The 21,332-nt window shown below is 39.2% G+C and overlaps 1 protein-coding gene across 1 annotated transcript in view; it reads left to right on the top strand.

The window, feature by feature from the left end:
- TRPM3 (transient receptor potential cation channel subfamily M member 3) overlaps positions 1-20,797 on the top strand; it is a 285,325-nt gene extending 264,528 nt beyond the window's left edge. The window contains exons 23-26 of the mRNA XM_040580618.1: positions 3,932-4,082; positions 4,641-4,840; positions 6,022-6,154; positions 13,706-20,797. Coding sequence (XP_040436552.1) covers positions 3,932-4,082; positions 4,641-4,840; positions 6,022-6,154; positions 13,706-15,155 — 1,934 coding nt within the window. The 3' untranslated portion in view covers positions 15,156-20,797. The remainder of the gene's footprint in view (positions 1-3,931; positions 4,083-4,640; positions 4,841-6,021; positions 6,155-13,705) is intronic.
- Positions 20,798-21,332: the final 535 nt, after the last annotated feature.

Raw genomic sequence — 21,332 nt, 5'->3', positions numbered from 1 at the left:
CTAGTGATTTCAAACTAATCAACTTTTACTGTCAAAGTGGTGTCCATTTTTATATAGGCATTTTCATCAAAGGTAAAAAGCAATTTGGCAACAAAACTGTTCAGTTGTGCACTTTCCTCTCCCCATTACTTCTGAAAACTACTTTGGAAGGGTGCAGCTGGGAGAAAACTTGTGACACAGAAATCTGCAAGTGTTGTTTTCCAAACCCTCCATGCAATACACAGTAAAAATGAGCAGAGCTCATGTCATGACAGTAACAGCAGGGTAACATACTCTTTCCGAGATCTGACGCTGCTTTTGGCCTGAAACACACAGAGGCATGGGTTACTGCTGTTTGCTTTGCAACTCTTTGCTGGCCAGGAAAGAGGAAGGGTTAGGTATGTAGCAGGAAAGGCACATACAGGAAACTGTAAACGAGAGCCAGGAAGGAAAAATAAACATAGGAGGAGATTGTGAAAGAGGAAACAAGAGATACAAAACATACATACATCCACAGATGCCAGGATGCAATATTTGAAAGCTGAGTGAAGTTAATGCACATAATTGAAATTAAAACTCCAGCCATTTATTATTTTCTAAAGCCTGAGTTTAGGACATAATGTCCAACCTTCATCCAATGGCCTGCACGTACCAGACTGATTGGGTTTTTCAATTACCTGAAATAGGCATCTAGTTATACTAACAGAATTTGCTTCAGCAAAACATTTCACTAGAACTAAGTACTCTGTATTTTTTTGTTAAAGCAAGGCTGTAATGTAAAAAGAGGAGTATGTTTTCATACATGTTAAAATTGTGCTTTAAAAATGTTTATTATCACAGTACCTTTTACACCCATACTACAAAAATTACTGTATTTCTCCAAACGTAATTAAAATGGTCAAACCACGTTACACATGGAAGGCAGGTGCGGATCCCTCAGGGACAAGGCACAGCACTCAGCAAGTGAAAGCTTTGGCTTTATGGAAAGCTCAGCATTACCACAGTGGGAGCCTGGGGACACCAACGCCGATCAAATGGAGACCCAATGCAGTGGAGCCCTGGTCGGGAGTGAAGCTCAAGGGAAAGCACCGCAGGGGTGGATAATAGAACTTGTACCGATTGACATATCATACATGTGCCGTGCCTTGTTTGCTCATTAGCAAACCCACTGATGTAATGCCGGTGTTGTAGTCTGAATTCTGAGATCCACATCTGGCCGTCACGTTGGTGCCCGTGCAGGCGTACATGCAGATGTGGGGGAAGCGAACTAGCCCAGCTTGCCGTAGCAGGGAGGTCAGACGTGCCTGGGACTCAGCATACTCGAATGGGAGAGACAAACATGCTGTGTAACAAAGTCTTCTCACACCTTACAAACAGAATTCTAAGTTCTTAAATGTGAACAAGTATCTTAATTACCTAAAAAGAGTATCATTGCTACTTGCAGCCTCCTGCCTGAGTCCTCTGTCATTTTTCACAGAGACAAATTTATGTTTCTGTCCTGGGAGTAATTATTTCAAAGAAATAGTTTATTTAATTGTGGGGGGAAAATCCTTTAAAATTAATGTTATAGTTTAAAGATGGAAGATGTTCAGTGATGTGAGTGATACACAGACTTCTGCATTTTGCACACACATCATACATTTTCTCATGCAGCTGAAGATGTGAAGAGTAAGTAGTGGATTATATAAAGTAAGGCACAGAATTAGTACTCTTTTCTTATTTAAAAACTGTTCCCACAACAGAATGTGCAAAAGAGATAAACTTCTGCAAACCTGCAGGACAAACCAAATATGTATACATATATAGAATAGACTATGGGATCTTTTATTTCTAGGAAGTCTAATTTGGCCATGACTGTGTGGCCATAAACTGACACAGATGTATTAATGTTATTCTAAATAATTTGTTGTAGGCAATTACAGCTGCAGAAATCATTTTTGTCTTGCTAGTTGTCAAAACTGATTTTTTTTAGGGTTGTTTTTTTTTTTAAATAGAAAAAATGGAATTTAACCAGACTTTGAGCTGAGTTTTTGATCTCATTGATCTAAGGTTTAAAATATATTTTTCACCAACTTCTCTCATTGCTCATTATTTCTTCTGTTCTTCAACATAAAAAATGTCAACAGGTTTCATCATCTGATGCAGTAATTGTTCTGTTACTGATGAAATCATGATGTGTTTCAGTACTGTATTGTATTGGACTTGGCAGCTCTGAATCAACATGTGAGCAAGTTGATGTTTCCACACAAACAAAAATGTTAAGTCTCACATTGAGTGCTGATACCAGGAAGTATTGAATGTCCCAGTTTCTGCTGGGTGAAGGCTGAGTGCACATAGTCCCACACTCATAACAATTCACAGATGGCATTTCGAATGTCTAAATGAAACCACTGCTTGGAGCTGTGCGGGAAGCATAAAATCAGCACTAACTTAAATGATCTGCAAGGTGATGCTTTCTGAGAAAGAGCTGCTTATTCTCAGCCTGTTCCAGTAATGAAATGTATTTTTGTAAGTAGGAAGGACTAGTGACACCATGGGTCCAGACATGACAGAGCTGCTTGTGAAAGTAGTATTTCTTCTATTTGGCTTTGCCATTTCTTTTTTCATGAGTTGAATATTTTCGGAGAGTTCTTGTTTGAAGCTGATGTATCATGTATTCTTCTGTCCCATACAACTATAATATTTCTACAGGTAATAACCTAACAGCTATATGTAGTGCCCAAAACTAAGTACCCAAATCACATTTAGTATTTGATTGCCAGTGCAGACACCCATGGCTGAATCCCATGCTCTGTGAACCAAGTTCAGAAAGACTTTTGTGAGAAGAAGTTATAGTTCGTATTGGAAATCACGGACTTGTTATAGGGTGAGATTTTCCAAAACATACGACAGTGGCAAACTTTGTTGAATGTGAAGCCGGTGGGAAACTCTTATTGATATTAGAAGGAACTGAGCCAGTGCTGAGCACTCTGAAAATTCCTCACTTAAACTTCTTTTTGATAGGGGCGAGGGGAAGCTAGCTGTAGTGCTGCACAAAATTTACTAAGGTGGTTTGTATATGTAGGCTGCTGCTTCAATTATTTTCCTGAAGAGCTGATTGCAGTGGTCCTTAGGACTGCTCAGGCTGAGGCTAGGAAGACATAAACTGAACCCACACTTGCAAATGCAGGTCAGCCACCACACCACATGAAAGCATGTTAAAAAATGAGCAATGAAAATAATTTCACAATGTTTTCTCTCCCCTTGCTTCAGTTCTACAACATTGATACTGAGAACATTTTGGCTCCAAAGCATTCAGGAAAGAAACAGGTGGCAACTCTGCTGCCCACCTGTCCCTTTACCTGGTACAGCAAAGACTTGATAACTCCCCTGATGTTTCTAGGCATGCAGTCAAAAGTCCTTAATAGCAGAGTGCCATTATGAATATGTCCCAGCGCGGGTCAGGGCAGTGCAGTGAACAGCAATAAATCTCTCCTCTTTACTTTACTTTCATGTAATTCTTTTTCCTTATTTATCACATCCCTCTCCACCAATCAAAAAAGACCAAGCTTTTACCATTAAAAATAAAACACATGAGCTTTTTTGCAGGATTAAACATTTTGATCATTTTATTTGCACAGCCACTAATTACTACCAGAATACCATGATATTTTAGTCGTATGCAACCAGGCAGCTTACTCACACCGGGCATGTCTTCTGCAATTTCTGAGGGAAATATCTTGATATTCATGTCAAATAACTCAAAATAACAAGAACTGCAGCTTGTAAAAATCTATGATAGCAAGTGCAAACTTCTTGAGGGGAGCATCAATGCTACTGTTACTTGGAAGATACTGCTTTGGCAAGCGGGCTTTTATAAATATATAAATACGTCTTTAAAAAAACACTGAAAAACCAAGATTCGTTCCCATTTTGCACTTTATTTTTTTTTTTTTTTCATTTCTGTTCCCAGCTCCTTGTGGTCAAAACGAAACCAGAGAAGACGGCAAAATAATCCAGCTACCTCCCTGCAAGACAGGAGCATGGATTGTTCCTGCCATCATGGCCTGTTACCTCTTGGTTGCAAACATACTTTTGGTGAACCTCCTCATTGCTGTTTTCAAGTGAGTGATACATTGCGAAGTACGGACGGGGCAGGGGATAGACATTATTCACAGCCAAGAAGGCTGCTAAGATGAAGACTTTGCCTGTGACCCGTTTTCAGAGGATGCGAGGGTGAAAGGGAAAGAGGCAGTAGCTTGTCTCCAGGGAATGAGGGAGATGCCAAGTTCTTCACATGGTCTCATTTACAAGGACAGAGACCCGATCTGAATCAGGGCAAAGAAGCCAAAAAATTTGAAGTTCAGTTATGGCATCAGTCACTTTCAATATGGAAAACAAGAATAAAAATACTTTCCTGTCTCACTGGGTTGTTGTAAGACTCAGCGGTCGTACAGAGCAGACAAACACAGTAGTAAGATACTTTGAAATGGCTGATTGCCAATGTGCTTTGCTGAAGCACAAACTTACTCATTTCTTTTGTTCTTCTTCCTCTTTTTGCAACAAGGAAATATTTGCCACTGTTAGTGAAATGTGTCCAGTTAAGGTGCTGTCACATCATCTTCAGCAAAGTACCCAAAACCATTTTAATCTGCTGTTATTTTCCTCTTCTTGCCTTCTAGCAATACATTTTTTGAAGTCAAATCCATATCCAACCAAGTCTGGAAGTTTCAAAGATATCAACTAATCATGACATTTCATGAAAGACCTGTTCTCCCACCGCCTCTGATCATTTTCAGCCATATGACTATGATATTCCAACACCTCTGCTGCAGATGGCGGAAGCATGAAAGTGACCCAGATGAGAGAGACTATGGATTAAGTAAGCCTTAGACAATTTGGAGTGGGACTTTCCAATGCCCTTGGTAATATCTAGTGTTTGACACGAATGAAGGCTAAGTCCAGCGCCTTGATGACATTTCCAGCAGAGAACTGCTTTTCACTGCAAAAATCTTACCTGAATCAGTTAGTTCTACCTGCACTGCCAAACTCTTAGCTCTCCTCAGAGCATTAATGGGGCAATGGTTTTCTGGGATTCTGTTCCCCTCTTTGTTCCTTCAAAGCAAAGGCAATTGTTTTACTGTTGTCAGAGGTCTGTTATTGCTGGAATTCTTCTTATAGTCCATCACACTTCCAGATCTAAGTTTTATTTCTGAAAATACAGGAATAGCGTTCCTGCTTTTTGAGCAAACAGCACATACTTACCCCCAACACACTTTTTGCCTAGATAAACTGAGAGATGGTGAGAAGTAATTATTTTTTATACACATGTTCTCTCCTTGACACTGACTCGAACTGGGGGAGTAGTTTGTCCAAACACTTTAGTATGAACTCCCATAAGCATGATGGAAAACCTGTCAGATTATTTTGATAACACTTTGTCTCCTCTTCTCTTATCAGTTCTTCAAAGTAGATCTCCACCTCCCCCAGTATATATGCCAGAGGCAGGGAGCTAAGAAGTGTGCATCTTTTCCCAACATTGTCCCATGCCACAGCCCACTTCTCTATGAGGAAGGAGCTGGAGCCATGTGGTGGCACTGGAGATGCAAGTGCAACCACGTCGCTCCCCTCCCACTCACTCACACTGACTGCCACAGACTTTGCTGTGGCCTCCAGATACCAGCTCTTGCCATGTCAAATAGACCCTCAGTACTCCCAGACACCCTTCCTAGAAGTCTGCTAATTTGATTATTTTTGTATGAGGTTGCAGGTGGGCTTTGGCTTCAGGACCTGACAGCAGCTGTGTTTAGATCTCGTGCATTCAAAACACATTCATGTTTGCTCAGCATTTGCCTGCTTAAGTGTTTCTGTATCCAGAATAATATATATAATTGAAGCCACTAATCTGGTAATTAGCTGCATCTATCTGCTTTCATACCAAAATGCCAGATAAATTTGAAGCCTGGTTTTGAAAGTTTAGTCCATGAATTCCAAATAGGAAGAATGTAGTTAATGTCACATGTTAATTTTTGCCAGATTCACATTTTTCCATTGTTTCCACAGAACTTTTCATAACTGAGGATGAACTGAAAAAAGTCCATGATTTTGAAGAGCAGTGCATAGAAGAATATTTTAGAGAAAAGGATGACAGATTCAATTCCTCCAATGATGAAAGAATTCGTGTCACTTCAGAAAGGTGCATTTTTTTTGTTTGTTCTTTCATAAATCGATCTGGAAATATGTTTCTGCTACCATTCTCATCCTTCCTTTCTTTTTCTTGAAAAGAGAATCATTTAAGGTATTTTTTAATAAGTCTTAACTAAAAAGTGGAGTGATAAAAAGTAGTGAATTTCTTTTTTTTTTTTTTCCTAAAGCAAATGTTCCTCAAAGTTTGGAAAACATGAATCCTTTAACCAGTTGCTTTAGAACACAACTGATGTAGTGAGAAACACAAATCATTCTTGCATTTCAGTTCTTAAAGCAGAATTTTAGGGAGCAAGTGTTTAGAACACCATGGGAGAGTCAATGAGAGTTTCTCAGTGAATACTATGGCTTTAGCACTGACCTGCTAGTCGTTCAGATAAAGAGTTAGCCTTGTTTCAGAATAGCCTTGCTAGGTAAGCTAGTTTCATAGCAAACAGGGATCTTGACATTAATTTAAAAGTAACTAGACATTTCACCTACAGCAGTGAAATGCACTGAGGACAAAGGTAATACATTAATTTAGTGGAAGCTGCCAGTCTTCAAATTCATCGATCCTAAAAATTCATGTCTCTTCATCTGTCGTGGTGCTTATATGCTTTCATCATACAGCAGCTGAGTAACAGAGTTAAATTTTAAGGACAGAGTTTGTTGTTTGATTGATAGAACTGTTACCATAAAAAATTTTAGGTCAATATCCTGTCAGATATTCATAAAGCTTATGAACCACTGAATAGTCCATTCCCTGAATACTCCACTTTAACTTGAGTAACAGAGGTCAGGTGACTTGTCATTGTAATTGATTACACTGTTCTCCTTATACCTAATCTTGTAGCACTGGCTCTGAAGCAGCTATGCCTCAAATATGTTTTCTGTAGGCAAGGAAACGTGTTTTTAGTTTGGTTTTGAAGTTAATCTATCCCAGAGCAGGATTAGCAGATACAATATTCTTTATTCATCTACATTACTGAAAACAGCACTCCTAAAATGCGTATTTTAGAAAAGAATATTAGAGGGGAAATATGGTAAGGCATGGGATGGCTTCCTTGTAAAGAATGGCCAAGTAATCCAGCTGTACTTTGTCTGGAAGAGATAAATGGGGAATGAGATGATAGAGTTCTACATAATTATGAGTGAAAGAAGAGGGTGAGTAGAAATCAATCATCTGCTGTCTCTCCCAGAAAAAGATACAGGGGAGCAAGAGATTAACCTAGCCAGAGCCCAGGTTCAAAATCAACAAAAATAGATGATTTTTTTTCATTAAGCAGTGGAACAGAGAAAATTCTTGAAACTTGATGAGTTCTAAAAGAAGCTGATGATGTTAGCTAGAAGTCTACAGGGATTCTAATAAAGACTAGACAATCTTATGGGAGAGAAATCCTGTAATACAGAGATCATCTTGAGCCGATAAAGTTCCTGAGCAAAAAATGTTTAGAGACTGGTAAATATAAGGGAGGAAGAATTACATATGCTTCAAACAGAGACAGTGGGATGAATTGGTCTGTGGTCCAACTGCATGCCCTTTTTTCTTGTGTTCTGATAGTCCGGTGGTCAGAGAACAAACCTGAAAATCGTAGATGCAGGTTCAAATCTCTGTTTGGGCATAGGTTTCCTTTTGGTGGTCAAGAAAATCATGTTTCAAACCTCTGTAACTAAGAAGTAATCCAGCTGGGACCACCCTACATTAGGCAAGTGCTGTAAGTCCTTGAAAATTAATACATAACAGTCTGCATTTGCACTCTGTGCTGGCCCTTTTTTATAGGAAAAGAGCCCTTATGTCTTTAAACGGATGGCTTAAAGCACCTCGTTCCAGAAGAAAGTTCATGATTATGAATCCTAAGTGAAGACAAGCACATAAGCCCCACAGAGAAATAGTTCTTTACAAATCCATTTACCTTAGCCAATAGTGTAATGTGAAAACCAGCATGCCCTAGTTCTGTAAGGGAGACCCAGGTAGTGACCCATGAGGTACAGAGGCTGCTCCCAGAGCCAAGCACGCTACTAGGACTTGCAGCAGTGAAATCTCAGGTGAATGCAGTTCTCATCTCTTAAGAGCTCTCTTCTTGCCAAACCAACTGCAATGTTTTGCCATACAAGGTAAGTGCAAATACTTCAAAGATCTGAGGGATACTTTAAAGATGTTTGAGGAATCAGGGCTATCTAAGTGTCTTAAGTAACGTGCACTTTAGAAACTGGATGCCCAGGTCTGTCATTTTGCCTGCAGTTATGGCCAGGAAAGTATCCTTTGAAGTGTTATCTAAAACATCGAACTTCTTTTTCCTAATCTGTGGAACATTCAAATATTTGAAATCCAGGTTTGCACTTTGTAGTTTCTATATAGAGATGTCTTTGTGCAATTAACAAGCAAAGAAAACAGAGAAGATGCAAATCTGCAGCTTCCCTTCCAATGTCCAGTCATTAGCCCCGAGTAGTAGACCAAGCTACTACTATACCAAATTATACCTACATTGTAGCCATGAGATATCAGGTTAATATCTGTCCAATTAACTCAGTTTTATATGGTGTAAAATTGAACCAGAAACCCCTGCAGGTGTGAGTGAAGTACACCCTGAAGACCTTCCATTTGCAGGAAGCTGAGGACACTGTTAGGGTTAAAGAGAAGGAAGGCCTGGACAAGCCTTGTGTGACACACATGCACTTGGACCTGGATTGCTCACTGCCTTCCCTCTCCTCCACATGTCTGTGGTATGCTTACCTCTCGCTTGAGCAACTTGTACTTGCATCAGGATTTATCATAGTGCCCCAGATTCTGCACAGAGAAAGAATAGCTGGACACCACAGATGCAAAGCACAGTGTGCCTGGAAAAGGGAGTAGGGGACTAGCACTTCAAGGGAAATCAGAGTTGTGAACAGAGCCTTGCTTTGAGGCTCAGCCTAGCTGGGTCCCAGAGGCAGGTTTGGAACTCAGGAAAACAAAAGGAACTTGTTTCTTGCTACATTGGCCTGGGTGTAAATGAACGACTTCAGATAAGCAGTCAGTGTCTGTGCTGGGTCAGGACCACAGCATCTTGTCTGACTCAACTGCAACAAGCTGCAGTTTATACTCACCTTGGAATAGTTCACTGGCATCCTGTGGGGCCCGTCTTGGTTCAGCAATCGCCATACTTGTAACAAGGAACACCACAGAGGTGACCAGATCTGGTGTCACCACACAGAATCTCTCCTTTACCGGATCCTTTCACATTCAGAAATTAAAAGCATGAAATGACACTTGATCTTTGTCCTTCCCTGACCCCAAGTACTTGAGTAACTTGGTGGAGTAGCTCACTAGCCAAGATCTCACACAAGCATATGGAAGCAGCATCAGGTTAGCAATACACATCAGAGGAAGTGATTGATTAAGCAGAAAAATACAAAGTAGTGCAAAGCTGTAACTGCATTTATCAGGTTAGGCAAATCTTGGTGTATCTCCTGGAGACCTGTGAGGAAAGCAAAATTGGACAAATTCACTTTATTGCAGCAGAAGAATCACAACCTCTCCTGGAGAGCCTTCCTTTCTAATCACTGTGAAAATTTCAGGTTTTTGACCAGCACAGAGGCTTGCTTTTATGATCAAAAATACCTGCACTATTTCTCTTGATCTGGCAAGAAGCCACTAAAACAACCTTTTCAGTAGCCATTTTTTCCATATGGACAGATCTTGACTCTTTCAAACCCAATGCAAAACCTCTTGTTGATTTCAAGGGGAGCAGGGTCACATCCTAAGAGTATTTGAAAAGCAGTAATCCTGGTTGAAGCATCTCTCTGTGGTCACAAAGAGTAAGTGGTTTTAGGCACCAGATGGGAAAGCAGCCAGGACAACCCAACACCCTTATCCTGCAGAAACCACCACACCTGTGAAAATTGGCTGGCTGCTTGCATCAGCAATGCTTTACCAAAAGATGTCAGGCAAAGTACCAATAGCCTGTTACAGGCTTGGGAACTGCTGTCTATGTTTTATTTAAATAAAACCACTCTGCAGTTACCTGTAACAAGCCAGGCGGATGGCCCTGTAAGTAACTTTAAGTGTCTACAGTCTTTGCAGCAGTTGAAAAGGATCTTGAAGTATAAATGGTGCCTTAACAATGGATATTGACCCACAAAGGGACTTGTGAACCTCATTCTAGCATTCAATTAAGAGATCTACTTCTGAAAAGAGTGGCTTACTCCCATTAAACCATTACTTCAATTAAACTATTGATGAACTGATGTACAAAGGTTAAAAATAAATATAACCAAAATGAATGCCAGCAAAAGCCATCATCTCCCAAACCATAATTAAAATGGCTTGTCACGGGTAATATAAAATGTTTGCCAGGTTCCCAGTTCTGACCTTTTTATTTTTTTCCCAATTACTGTCCTCGGATAGTCCATGGTTTTTTCACTATTAGAAATGTACGAGCTTCAGCAGAACACCCTTTATGCACGTTTTACATGTAGTCTCCTCTTTTTCTATTCTCATTCCCATCTGTTACGATAGCTTGGCACTTTTTCATGCACTGGATAAATCTTGCTGTAAGGAAAAACACAGGTGCAATGGAGACATCATACATGGCTACTGTAAGATTTGCCAGAAGTTATATGACCTCCAATACACACAGGGGGAAAATCCAAAGCAAAACTTGGGCATTCTTGTTTTGAAATAGTGCTTTAATTCAAAACTATTCCTGAAGAAAATGCATCTCTAGCTGTCTATTCACTGAGTGCAAGATCATCCAACAATACAGGAAGACAGAAAAATTCACTTTGTACAACATTTTAAGGACTAGATTATGACTGTATTTCTCCAGAGCATATCCTCTTATATCCACAGCGTTTGGATGATGTGATTTTTATCATGTTTCTAGTAGGATTCCTCCCAGAGCATGGTGCTGTTCTGTGTGATGAAAGATTACAGAACTGAACATCAAATTAATATAAAAGTATATCACAAATTAAAAGATAATTATTTTTTTAAAAATGTAACGAAAGCTGACTAAATTAAGCTAATATCTTTGGATTTGGAGATCATCATCACTCAAGCTGTATTTTTGTGAATAAAATTATATAGTCAGGGTCCATCCAATGTAAATACGTGTGCATACTGTTAGGTTACCAGTGCACATCTCTGGTTACCCCTGGTTTCTGAACCCAGACTGCACTATCTGTACCTTGTGGAGTTTCTATATAAATTTCCCACTACTGTCAATGCAATCACATTAATTCCATAGCAACCAACAGATCATGTAACTCAAAAGTCTCTCTTCATCTTGGCCAGCAGTACCACCAGTTTTACATTCTCTGCCTCTGGAAGTAGCTAATAGCTCATGTTCAAGAGAAGACAGGACAAATACATGAATGTGTACCAGCAAGGTGTGACTCTAGATTCTTCTCGGGATGCATTAGTTGTGTTCAGTAGCATGGCACAGCCCTCATGTGAATGCAGGATGCAAAACTTATCTCACTATGGACAGTTCTATTCATATTCCAGATATAAATATGGAACTAAGTGCAATAATTCAACTGGCTATATTTGTATTAAAAGTTATTTCACTTGTGTACATCTCTCAAAGCAAGGGGGGGGGGGGGGGGGGGTAAAACAAAGGGAGAAAAAAACAAACAAGCAAACAAACAAACAAGACAGTCCAGTTAGCTTCACAGAATATTACGAATTCATTCTAGTTCTTGGGTAACCATTGCTGGGGTAAATGTTTTTTATTGGTCATAATCTGAGCATTCTCAAGTAAAATCCAGAAATCCAGGTTTTTCAGACTGATCCATATGTCTGACAGCCCTAAAATTGTTTTATCTGTTCATCATCTTGGAGCAGTTGTTACATAATATGAATGTGCAACAAGGTACTCAATTATTAGCTGATAAATTTTTCAAAATATAATTATTCTTACAAAATAGCAGTTCAGATAACTAATACCATGAGAGAAAATTCAACTGCTTCCCATATAAACTGCACTCTCACTGCAGAATTATACCCTGTGCTTGCAATGACGTTAATATGTTTTGTTGGAAAAGCTGGTAGAACTAGAGGTAAACTGGTGCCTAAAATGATGAGTAGAATGATGTTTTTTGAAACTACCAGTCCATTTCTTAGCAGTGATTACTTGATCATTCATCTGTTGAAGTCTGATGACAGCAATACATTTGATTTGCTGTGCTTATGCTTTCAAATTTCATGATCTTCAACAGGAAAAGCCCGTATTTCACAGGAATGTGAGACGTGCTGTAGGGAGTGGTGTCATACTCCTCCTTTTCCTCTCTTGTGCAGGCAAGTTGCTGTTGCTTATCACCATGAGGCAGCCAGGCCTCAGTTTTTCACCAGCTATTTGTGCATTAATTACCAAGGTGTTAATGCTGCTCAGTAAGCATTCATTGCTAACATCTGGTTTCTTCTGGGCAAGTAAGAGTGTTTATGGTGTTGCCAGTTCTAGGTCACTCATCCTGTTGGAAATTCAACTATTAGTAGTAGATCCTATTTATCTTATCAGAAATCCTGGCTATCATTAGCAGGACACCTGTTAAGCTGTATGAATTGCACTGCCAGGCAGAGAGTAAGAGACTTGTGAAGAGTGTGGAAATCCTGCCATTTAGTATTTGTTGCTTCTCTGTTCATTTTTCAGTGTCTACAGGACTGGGGAAAGCCAGATTTCTAACCTTAAAAATCAGACAAAGATAACTACATAAATGTATTTCTTCTTTGGCAGATAATGGAGGTCACTGGTCTGCCATAGGGACTACAACCAGAGAAAATAATTATGAGAAGAAATTTCATATATGCTAAAGGCAATTTCATTGTGTTAAATTAGAAGACTCCGTATAAATCCTTCAGTAGAGATGTTTTAGAAGACAGCAAACTGAAGTGGTTGAAAGTCACTGGCATAAATTAGTAAACAATTCACCTTAAAGGTGAAAACATTTTAAAATTAAACAGATCAACACTGTAGGACAGATATACTGAAGTTTAAATTAGATTCAGTTATTCAATTACCTATTAATATTTTAATCTAATTTTGTTTATATTATATTGGTTTTATTAATATTTATATTAATATTTATATCCTATGATCTGTTATTATATATAATAGTTATATATTAAATATCTTATAATGTGCTTTATTATAATTTATATTCATATTAATGTTATTTCTATATTACAATAGGTAGCTAATCCATAATTTCAATCCCTAAACTATTAACATAGACTACCCAAAGCACAATCACAGTAATGGAGCAATCTTAGGGACATCACATGGCATCTGCCCTAAGTTATTCATTCATAGCAACCTAATTAGAAGTTTTGGCAGCAAATCATAGTAACATTTCTGTAATAACCCCTGTCCTTGGGATAAGGGACACCCAAAACTCCCTCTGTGTTATGAAGCAGATACCCCTGGTTGCTGAACCTCCCTTAGTAAGGGTTTTGAAATAGATAAGGTGGTGTAGACTGGCTTTGAATTTTAAGACCTATTTGTTTCCATTTGTTTTGGTGACCTATTAGCTGAACATCACTGCTTTGTAGAAATTAACCTGTTTCATTCTTCGCTTTTTTAAGGGTAGAGAACATGGCCATGCGACTGGAAGAAGTAAATGAGCGAGAACATTGCATGAAGGCCTCTCTGCAGACCGTTGACATCAGGCTTGCTCAGCTGGAAGACATGATGGGACGAATGGTGACTGCCTTAGAAAAACTGACTGGCATAGAGAGAGGTGAGACAACCAAGATACGATCCAGGACCTCATCCGACTGTACTGATGCAGCCTACATTGTGAGGCAGAGTAGCTTCAACAGTCAGGAAGGGAACACTTACAAGCTTCAAGAGAGCATAGATCCCGCGGGGGAGGAGTCCATGTCCCCAACGTCTCCTACGATCACGCCCCGCATGCGAAGCCACTCTTTCTATGCAACTAATATGAAGGACAAGTGTGGGTTGGAAAAGTTTGAAAGCATTTTTAAGGAAAGATCGCCAAGCCTGCATCGGGCTATCAGTTCCCACTCAATAGCAAAAGAAGGAAAGATTCCCTTAGCCCCTACCAGCACTTTGTCAATAGCCCCAGACTCCAGAAGGCCTTCATCTTGTATAGACATCTACGTTTCTGCCATGGATGAGATGCATTCTGACACAGAGCCTCTTGACAGCTCCATAAATATTCTTGGTACTGGAGATGCAGCTCTGCAGGCCCACATAGCCTCTTCCATTTTAGCTAACAGTGCGTACATTAGCAGTCCACCTGGCGAAAAAATTTCTGGCAGGAGTCTTGATTACGAGGAAACCTCTGGAATAGAAACAAGAGCATTTTCTTCAGACTACTCCCAAATCACAGATTGCCAAATCCCCTGGGACTCAGATCCTCCTTTGTATCATGCTTTAGAACGATCTAAAAGCAGTCGTTATCTGGCTACAACTCCATTTATTCTGGAGGAAACGCCAATTGTGAAATCTCACAGTTTTATGTTCTCTCCATCTCGAAGCTACTTCAGCAGCCTTGGCATCCCAGTCAAAACAGCAGAGTACACAAGTATTACGGACTGCATAGACACAAGGTGTGTGAGCGCTCCCCAGGCAATCGCAGAGAGGGCCAGTTTCCCTGGAAGTCTCGGAGGCAAAGTGGAGGACTTGGGATGCTGCCACCCAGAGAGAGAAGCTGAACTAAGCCACCCAAGCTCTGATCATGAGGATACTGAGGCCAAAGACAAGAAGGGGATCCCCTTATCTCCTCAAGACAGCACTGCTACAAGAACTCTGGCCAACAGCATCCCAATTCCAAAAATAGAGAGGGCCAACAGCTACTCTGCAGAGGAGTCCAACATGTTGTATGCACAGCACACACGGAAGAGCTACTCTATCAGCGACAAACTTGACAGACAGCGAAATGCAACAGGCCTACGAAACCCCTTCCAGAGGAGTAAGTCCTCGAGGCCAGAGAGCAGAGGGGACAACCTGTCCATGAGGAGACTGTCAAGAACAGGAGCCTTCCGCAGCTTTGAAAGCAAGCACAGCTAGGCCTAGACAAAGTTTACCAGCAGTCTAAGGGTCATCTGCTCTCCAGTCCATTTTTCTTAGCAGAATTATAAAAAACCTCACATCACCCTGTGTCAACTCCAGTTGGCATTAGCCACCGGTCAAGGGAGCACATTGTCAGTCTCAGCATTGCCCACTGAGTTACTGCATCTTGACCCAGTTGACATTTGCACTTAAGGAAAAAGGGAGGGATGAAAGCTTTACAAAGACTTCGGTAAACAACAGGAATAACAAGCCCCCTTTATGAAGTCACAAGATATAAATGAGTAGGTTCAGAAATCTGCCTTTTATTAGAAAGCATCATAGGATCTTTGATAATTATTCAAGTTTTTAGGTTGCAGGAATTAACTGGCAAAAAGAGATGTACAAATTAGATGTTCTAAACTTCAGTCACGACTTCTTTTTCATCTGTTTCACCATTGTACTGACTGATGAAAGGCATTTGTTATTTCTGTAGGAACTGGCAGCAAACAAACCTAAAGTCTCCCAAATCCCTTGCATCTCACACTTGTGGAAATGAAGAAAGATGAACAAGATAACAACTTTCACTTGTCTCTTTTTGTATCAACTTCTAGTGCCACAAAAAGTTTATATTTTCAAGAGCTGAAAGGGAAATGAAATGCCTTTTGTACTGCAACTTAAATGGAAGAAGAATTTATGTTAAAATATCAGGTGATTTCCTGTATAAAACAGGCATTCTAGCACAGCTGAGCAAGCTCAGGATGAATGTAATTAAGCGGAATAGTATATTTTTTTACCACATTTGTCATCAATGTGTTGTCTCACTAAATCACAGGATGCAATGGAACAGTAAGAACAGGGTGATCAGAGCAGAGCACAGTAATATTGTCGGGTTCTCTCTGCTCCATTTAATTATGTATACAAATTGGGGAGATTTATCTACCAGGCTGCTACCAAGTACTTCTTACTGTTCCATTTGAGCTGCCGATTTTTCACATCATTCCCTCACCTTAAAATATACACCTTTTTTTTTTTTTTCATGTGGACATGGCCATATTTGAACATTTCAAAGTATACAAGTTCTGTCCAGCAGTCTGAATCCAGATTAATGCAATCAGACTGAAGTTGTTTAAAGGAAAATGTTCTTGGCAGAGGACTGGAAAACACTAAAAAGTATATATGCTTTTAAGGTAAGTTAAAGAACCAAAGTGAAATTGCGGGTGTCTGTAAACAGCAAAAGCCATCAGTTGTGACTAGGCTTCCACCGTTCAGCAGCATATCACACAACATGCATTTTAGTAGGAGAAAGTATATCCAAACGGTAATGCCCTTATGGGGTTTTGTTGAAGGCATAACTTCTCTGACCCCACCCACATTCCAAGGGTCCACAATATCAGCTAGAGTTTCAAACTTCTCTTGAGAAGATATCACGGTGGTCACAGGTGGAAAGGTATCCAGAAGATAGGAAAAGGGTGGAAAAGCGTAAACTGCAACTGGATCAAAATTTCACATCCTTGAAGGCACAACTTTTAAGCTTGTGAAGAGTTGAAGCTAGTGCTATTAAAAACTAAAACATCTCTACAATGACCAACATCTGTGTAGAACCAGCTCCTTTTTGTTATTAAAAATGAACACATACAAGTGGGGTATGTACTTTCCATTATTTAAATGGGAGTTATTTTCCAAATCTCTAAGGCAGCTTTGACAATGCAGGCTGATGTTTTCTCATGGGGATCTCACCCAGGGAGACTGAGCACTGTATGAGAGCTAAGTCTGAAAGGCAACAAATCCAGACATAAAAATAATCATCAGCCTCAAGAAAAGAGGCAAAGAAGGTGAAAACATTTAGTTACTGAGTCACTACGTTGGAAAGTTCAGGAAATACAGAAATGCAGCATGGAGACTTTAAGCACAATGTGTTTCATACTTCCTGCACCAACGTGTTCCTTGCTTTCTTCTATTTGATCAGGCTTTCAATGAGCTAAACTCCACCAAGACACCGTGTTTATGCAATTGCCTTGCAGTCCATGTGTAGCATTATGGTCACATGGCAACACCGAGAAAGGTCAGAAACCTTTCTGTGCATTATGAAGCATGCTTGAGACAGGCTGATTGTTGAACAATAGCAAAATGCCCGGGGCAAAAGAACTTGTGTTTAACAATCTGCTTCAAATGTGCCAACTTTTGTTAGCAGCCTTTTCCTAAGGCTTCTCCAAATCTATCTATCCTTGGTGAGTAGAGGGGGATATTCTCACTTTGTTTTCTTTGTTCCTTTTACGAATGTCTGCTAAAACTGTTCATGGACTCTTCCACCTTCACTGTATCACTGGCCTACTCTAGAGGAACTTCAGATCATTAGAAATTCCTCAACAGCGCTTAGTGAATTAGTTCAAGGCATAGGGCTCTCCTCTAGGGTAGATTTCATTGCTTAGCTTGTCAGGGTAAAGGAATTTGCCAAACCCAGAAGCTGTATAAATGTTTAGGATACAGCACTTTATTGATCTGGAGCACACATTCCAGGTAAAATGAAACAGGACACTTTATTTACCTCTTAAAATTTGCCATTATATATAAAATGTAAATTCAGATGTTAAAAGTGTGATTGCAAGATGTCAGAACACTACTTTTCCCGAATGTTTCCCATTTATTCTACAATGTGATGTCTATAGAATATATTATGATGGATGCTAGATTATTTTATCTTCACCTGGTTTTTACACATTGCATCAAACTGCTCCTTTTTGAATTTGATGGTAAAAACCCATTCCTTGCAATGGGGCCAGATTTCCCACTCCCAATATTATGACCATTTAGTGAGAGTAGAAGTCTTACCATCCATCATCATGTAGCTATAGCATGTACCATATAACATATTCTGTATCAAAGGATAGCTTATGAAATAGATATATATACACACATATATACATATCTCCCATATATAAACCAGTATAGTTGTGACATGTGGTAATATTAGTGAACGTTACAGGACAGTTTTAATATCGCATTATAAGGTCTTGTTTGTAAATCTGTAACATTCAATAAAATAGCACATGTTGCATCAAGCATTAAGTTCCACTATCCAATTATTAGCTTACATATGGAATATGCATTTCTGGTCACAGCGTGTAAGTTTGGTATGTTTCACACATTGTCTGTGTAGCTCCACTTAAATGTCTCTATGAGCTGATGTATAAACCTCTAATGAGCCACTGTGGGCTGTGACAGGTGAGTTGTGATAGTGTGAAAGATGAACTGGCATGTTATGCAAAAGAATAAAAGATAAATGAACTTTAATAATATTTTGAAACTCAACTGAACTTAGCTGTTTGTTTACATATGCTGGCCCACTGAGGAAGCGGTGTACAGTATTTTATAAATATTTTCCTATAGTACCCATTCTGTTGTTTCCGGTTTAAGTGATGCTATTCTACAGTTGGGGTATACACTTGTCCTAGGTATTTGATTATAGCACATTATTCTTTCACAATAACGTGTGATATGACTGAAGTAGTTTCTCTTCCTTAGAGTCCAGTCTTTTTTTGTGTCAATGAAAATGCATGCATTGTTCCATGAGTTCTTTCGGACTACTATGAGATTTAACATTTTGCTATTGCCTGCCTGTAAAGATGAATCCAGTTAGGAATGAATTCAAGCTTTGGATGTTTACATTATTTCCATTATGTTTGATCTTTAGCAAAGTAAGTGATTTTTATTATTATTTTTAAATGACAGTTGTATTTTATGAAATTGAAATACTCAACACAAAATGCGAACCTACAGCAGTGCTCAGACATTTGGCTCTCTCTTTTTTTGGAAGAGATAAGGTGCTACATTATTGTTCTTAGCACAAGTGCCAGTTAACAAATGGCAGTGAGGGGATAATTTGAAAATATAATAAAAAACCAAAATATCCATTCATACACATAAGGAAATCCCTCTGGGTTCCAGACACAGATTGCTTTTTTTTTTTTTTTTCATTTTCCATTTATAGATTTTTTGGTAAAAAAATGATTTGTATCTTTTGTGGAATGGATAGCCTTTTGTCAGGGGATAAATATCTTAGTTAGGTATATTTTTTGTATGAGAAGAAAATGATTTGCTTCTTAGAAACTGTCAGCATGGAAAATGCAACTACACATAACTGCTCAAAAAAAGTGCTGGTAGCAGCACACAGCCTTAGTCCAATGACTGCAGTCAGAGCAAACAGGTGTCTGTCCTGAGAGCAGAAGTTGTCAAAGGTATTAACTTAGAGTGAGCCAGTGAAACAAAATTCTCTGTAAACTTGTGGTGCAAATTTTCAAAACAAGCATAAATGTCTTGTTATGTTGCTCAGGTTATATACTCAAGAGGATCTGATAAAAACTAGAAGGGAAAATGTGAGCTGGTCATTTCTGGATTCCCTAGGAATACTTAAGTAATTGTGATGTCTCTCCCCTGCTTAAAATTAATAATATATTTGCATTTTTGCACAAATCTGCACAATTGTTTCAACAAAGGCCACATTTTCAGTTCTGTTAAAAGATACCAGGTATAGATCACCTTCTTCAAAAGAAATTGAAAGTTTTCTAGCATGAATTTTCCCTCATGCTCCTCAAACGACAGCACAGTCCAAACTGAACAGAAGCATTGGGGGGTTGTGCTTACCTAATGAAACCCTTCATTCCACTAGACGGTATTCACTGGCCTGGCCACACACTGGCGTAAAAGCAGTACTGTTGAATGTGGAGGGGCTGAATTTCTGCACCCCGGTGAGAGTTTTCCTGCTTTATAGACAATCACAGGGTGAACACTACAAGTTACACAGGCTTGTCATCTCCAAGATTGACTACAGTTATGGTCTTACTGATGCTGATGCGAATCTGCAGCAAATCCAGTGATTTCAATGGACTCTGACTTTTGTCAGAGGATGGATTTATTCTGCTTTTCTAATGCTATATTACTTTGAGTCATGGCACAGATTATCCTAAAATCATCATGAAGTGGGAAGTCTAATGACAGTCATTGAGCCAGACTGGTTGTGAAACAGTCTCTGACCTTTTGATTTTTGCTGTATGCTTTCAGATCTCTTGTAGAGCCACTCAGTACTTATTTCAAAAAGCTATTAGGAAAAAAATGTTTGATTATGAAATTGCTGCTGTTTCTGCTGCAGGGAAGTGATAACTCTTGCTTATTTTAGTATTTGGTAGGGAGAGGGAAGGGACAGAAATGGGAATTGGCTGTGAAATACAATATTATGCCTGCATAAGAGTAAATTGTATTGAAGTTACATCATTCTTCCACCACTGCAGTTGTTGTACATGAGGAGAGTCTATATGCTGCTACTGCTGTCTGGAACAGTGTTTGCAATATACTATACTAATAGCTATTTAATCGTTTATTATTTGGGCTATCATTTGTAAGTGTGTAACAATCATTTATAAAGGGAGAAAAATGATTAAAATGTCATTTTAAAAAAATTCCTACTAATATGAAGCTTTTCAAGTATGATTTGTCTAAATGTATATCACTAGGGAAAACAGTCCTTTCCAAAGGTCTACTGGATTCACAATGCACTTTTAGACTGTGTTTAGATACGTAATAAAAAGCAGAAGTTGGCAATTACTACAGTAGAACTTTCTGAAATTTCTGTAACAATTGTTTTGCAATAAAAAAAGAGATGTAGTTCAAAACATTTGTTCTTACCAGAGCATTTATTTATGGTCATTTGCTTTCAAAGCAATAAAGCAACGATGCAATGACAGCTGCTTTTCTGTATGATCTCTCACTGCTCTAGTTCTAACTTTGCAGCATTGAAGGAAACCAAAGAGTTTACACACTTAGCACACAGACTATTTGAATGTTGTCAGTTATTTCCACCTCTGAGATACCTGTCATCCAGGTGTCTCTTATGCTGGCCAATATCAGACCCGAGTTTGAACCAAGATAGACATAATTCTTGGTGTGTTTATTTAAAAAGGAGGGAATGGTTTCTTTTCTTTGTAGCTACCATTTCAGTAAGGAGGGGGAAACAAGCAGAGCCCCTCTATATTGCTTCCACATAGACTGAAGAAGCATGCTTTTTTGTGTAGCTGTCTCCCAGATGCCTGATGTTGCTGGCTCTTGCAGCTAGAGAAGGTTCATTAAAAACAAAGGGCACTAAGTAGTCCACTAGTACCTATGACCTCCTCTGAACTGGTATCTCACCTGCCTCAATAAAAA

Source organism: Falco naumanni, chromosome Z (genome assembly GCF_017639655.2).
Source record: "Falco naumanni isolate bFalNau1 chromosome Z, bFalNau1.pat, whole genome shotgun sequence".
NCBI classification, from domain to species: Eukaryota; Metazoa; Chordata; class Aves; order Falconiformes; family Falconidae; genus Falco; species Falco naumanni.
Note: the sequence above shows the minus strand (reverse complement) of the source record. Positions and strands in the feature narration are given on the sequence as shown.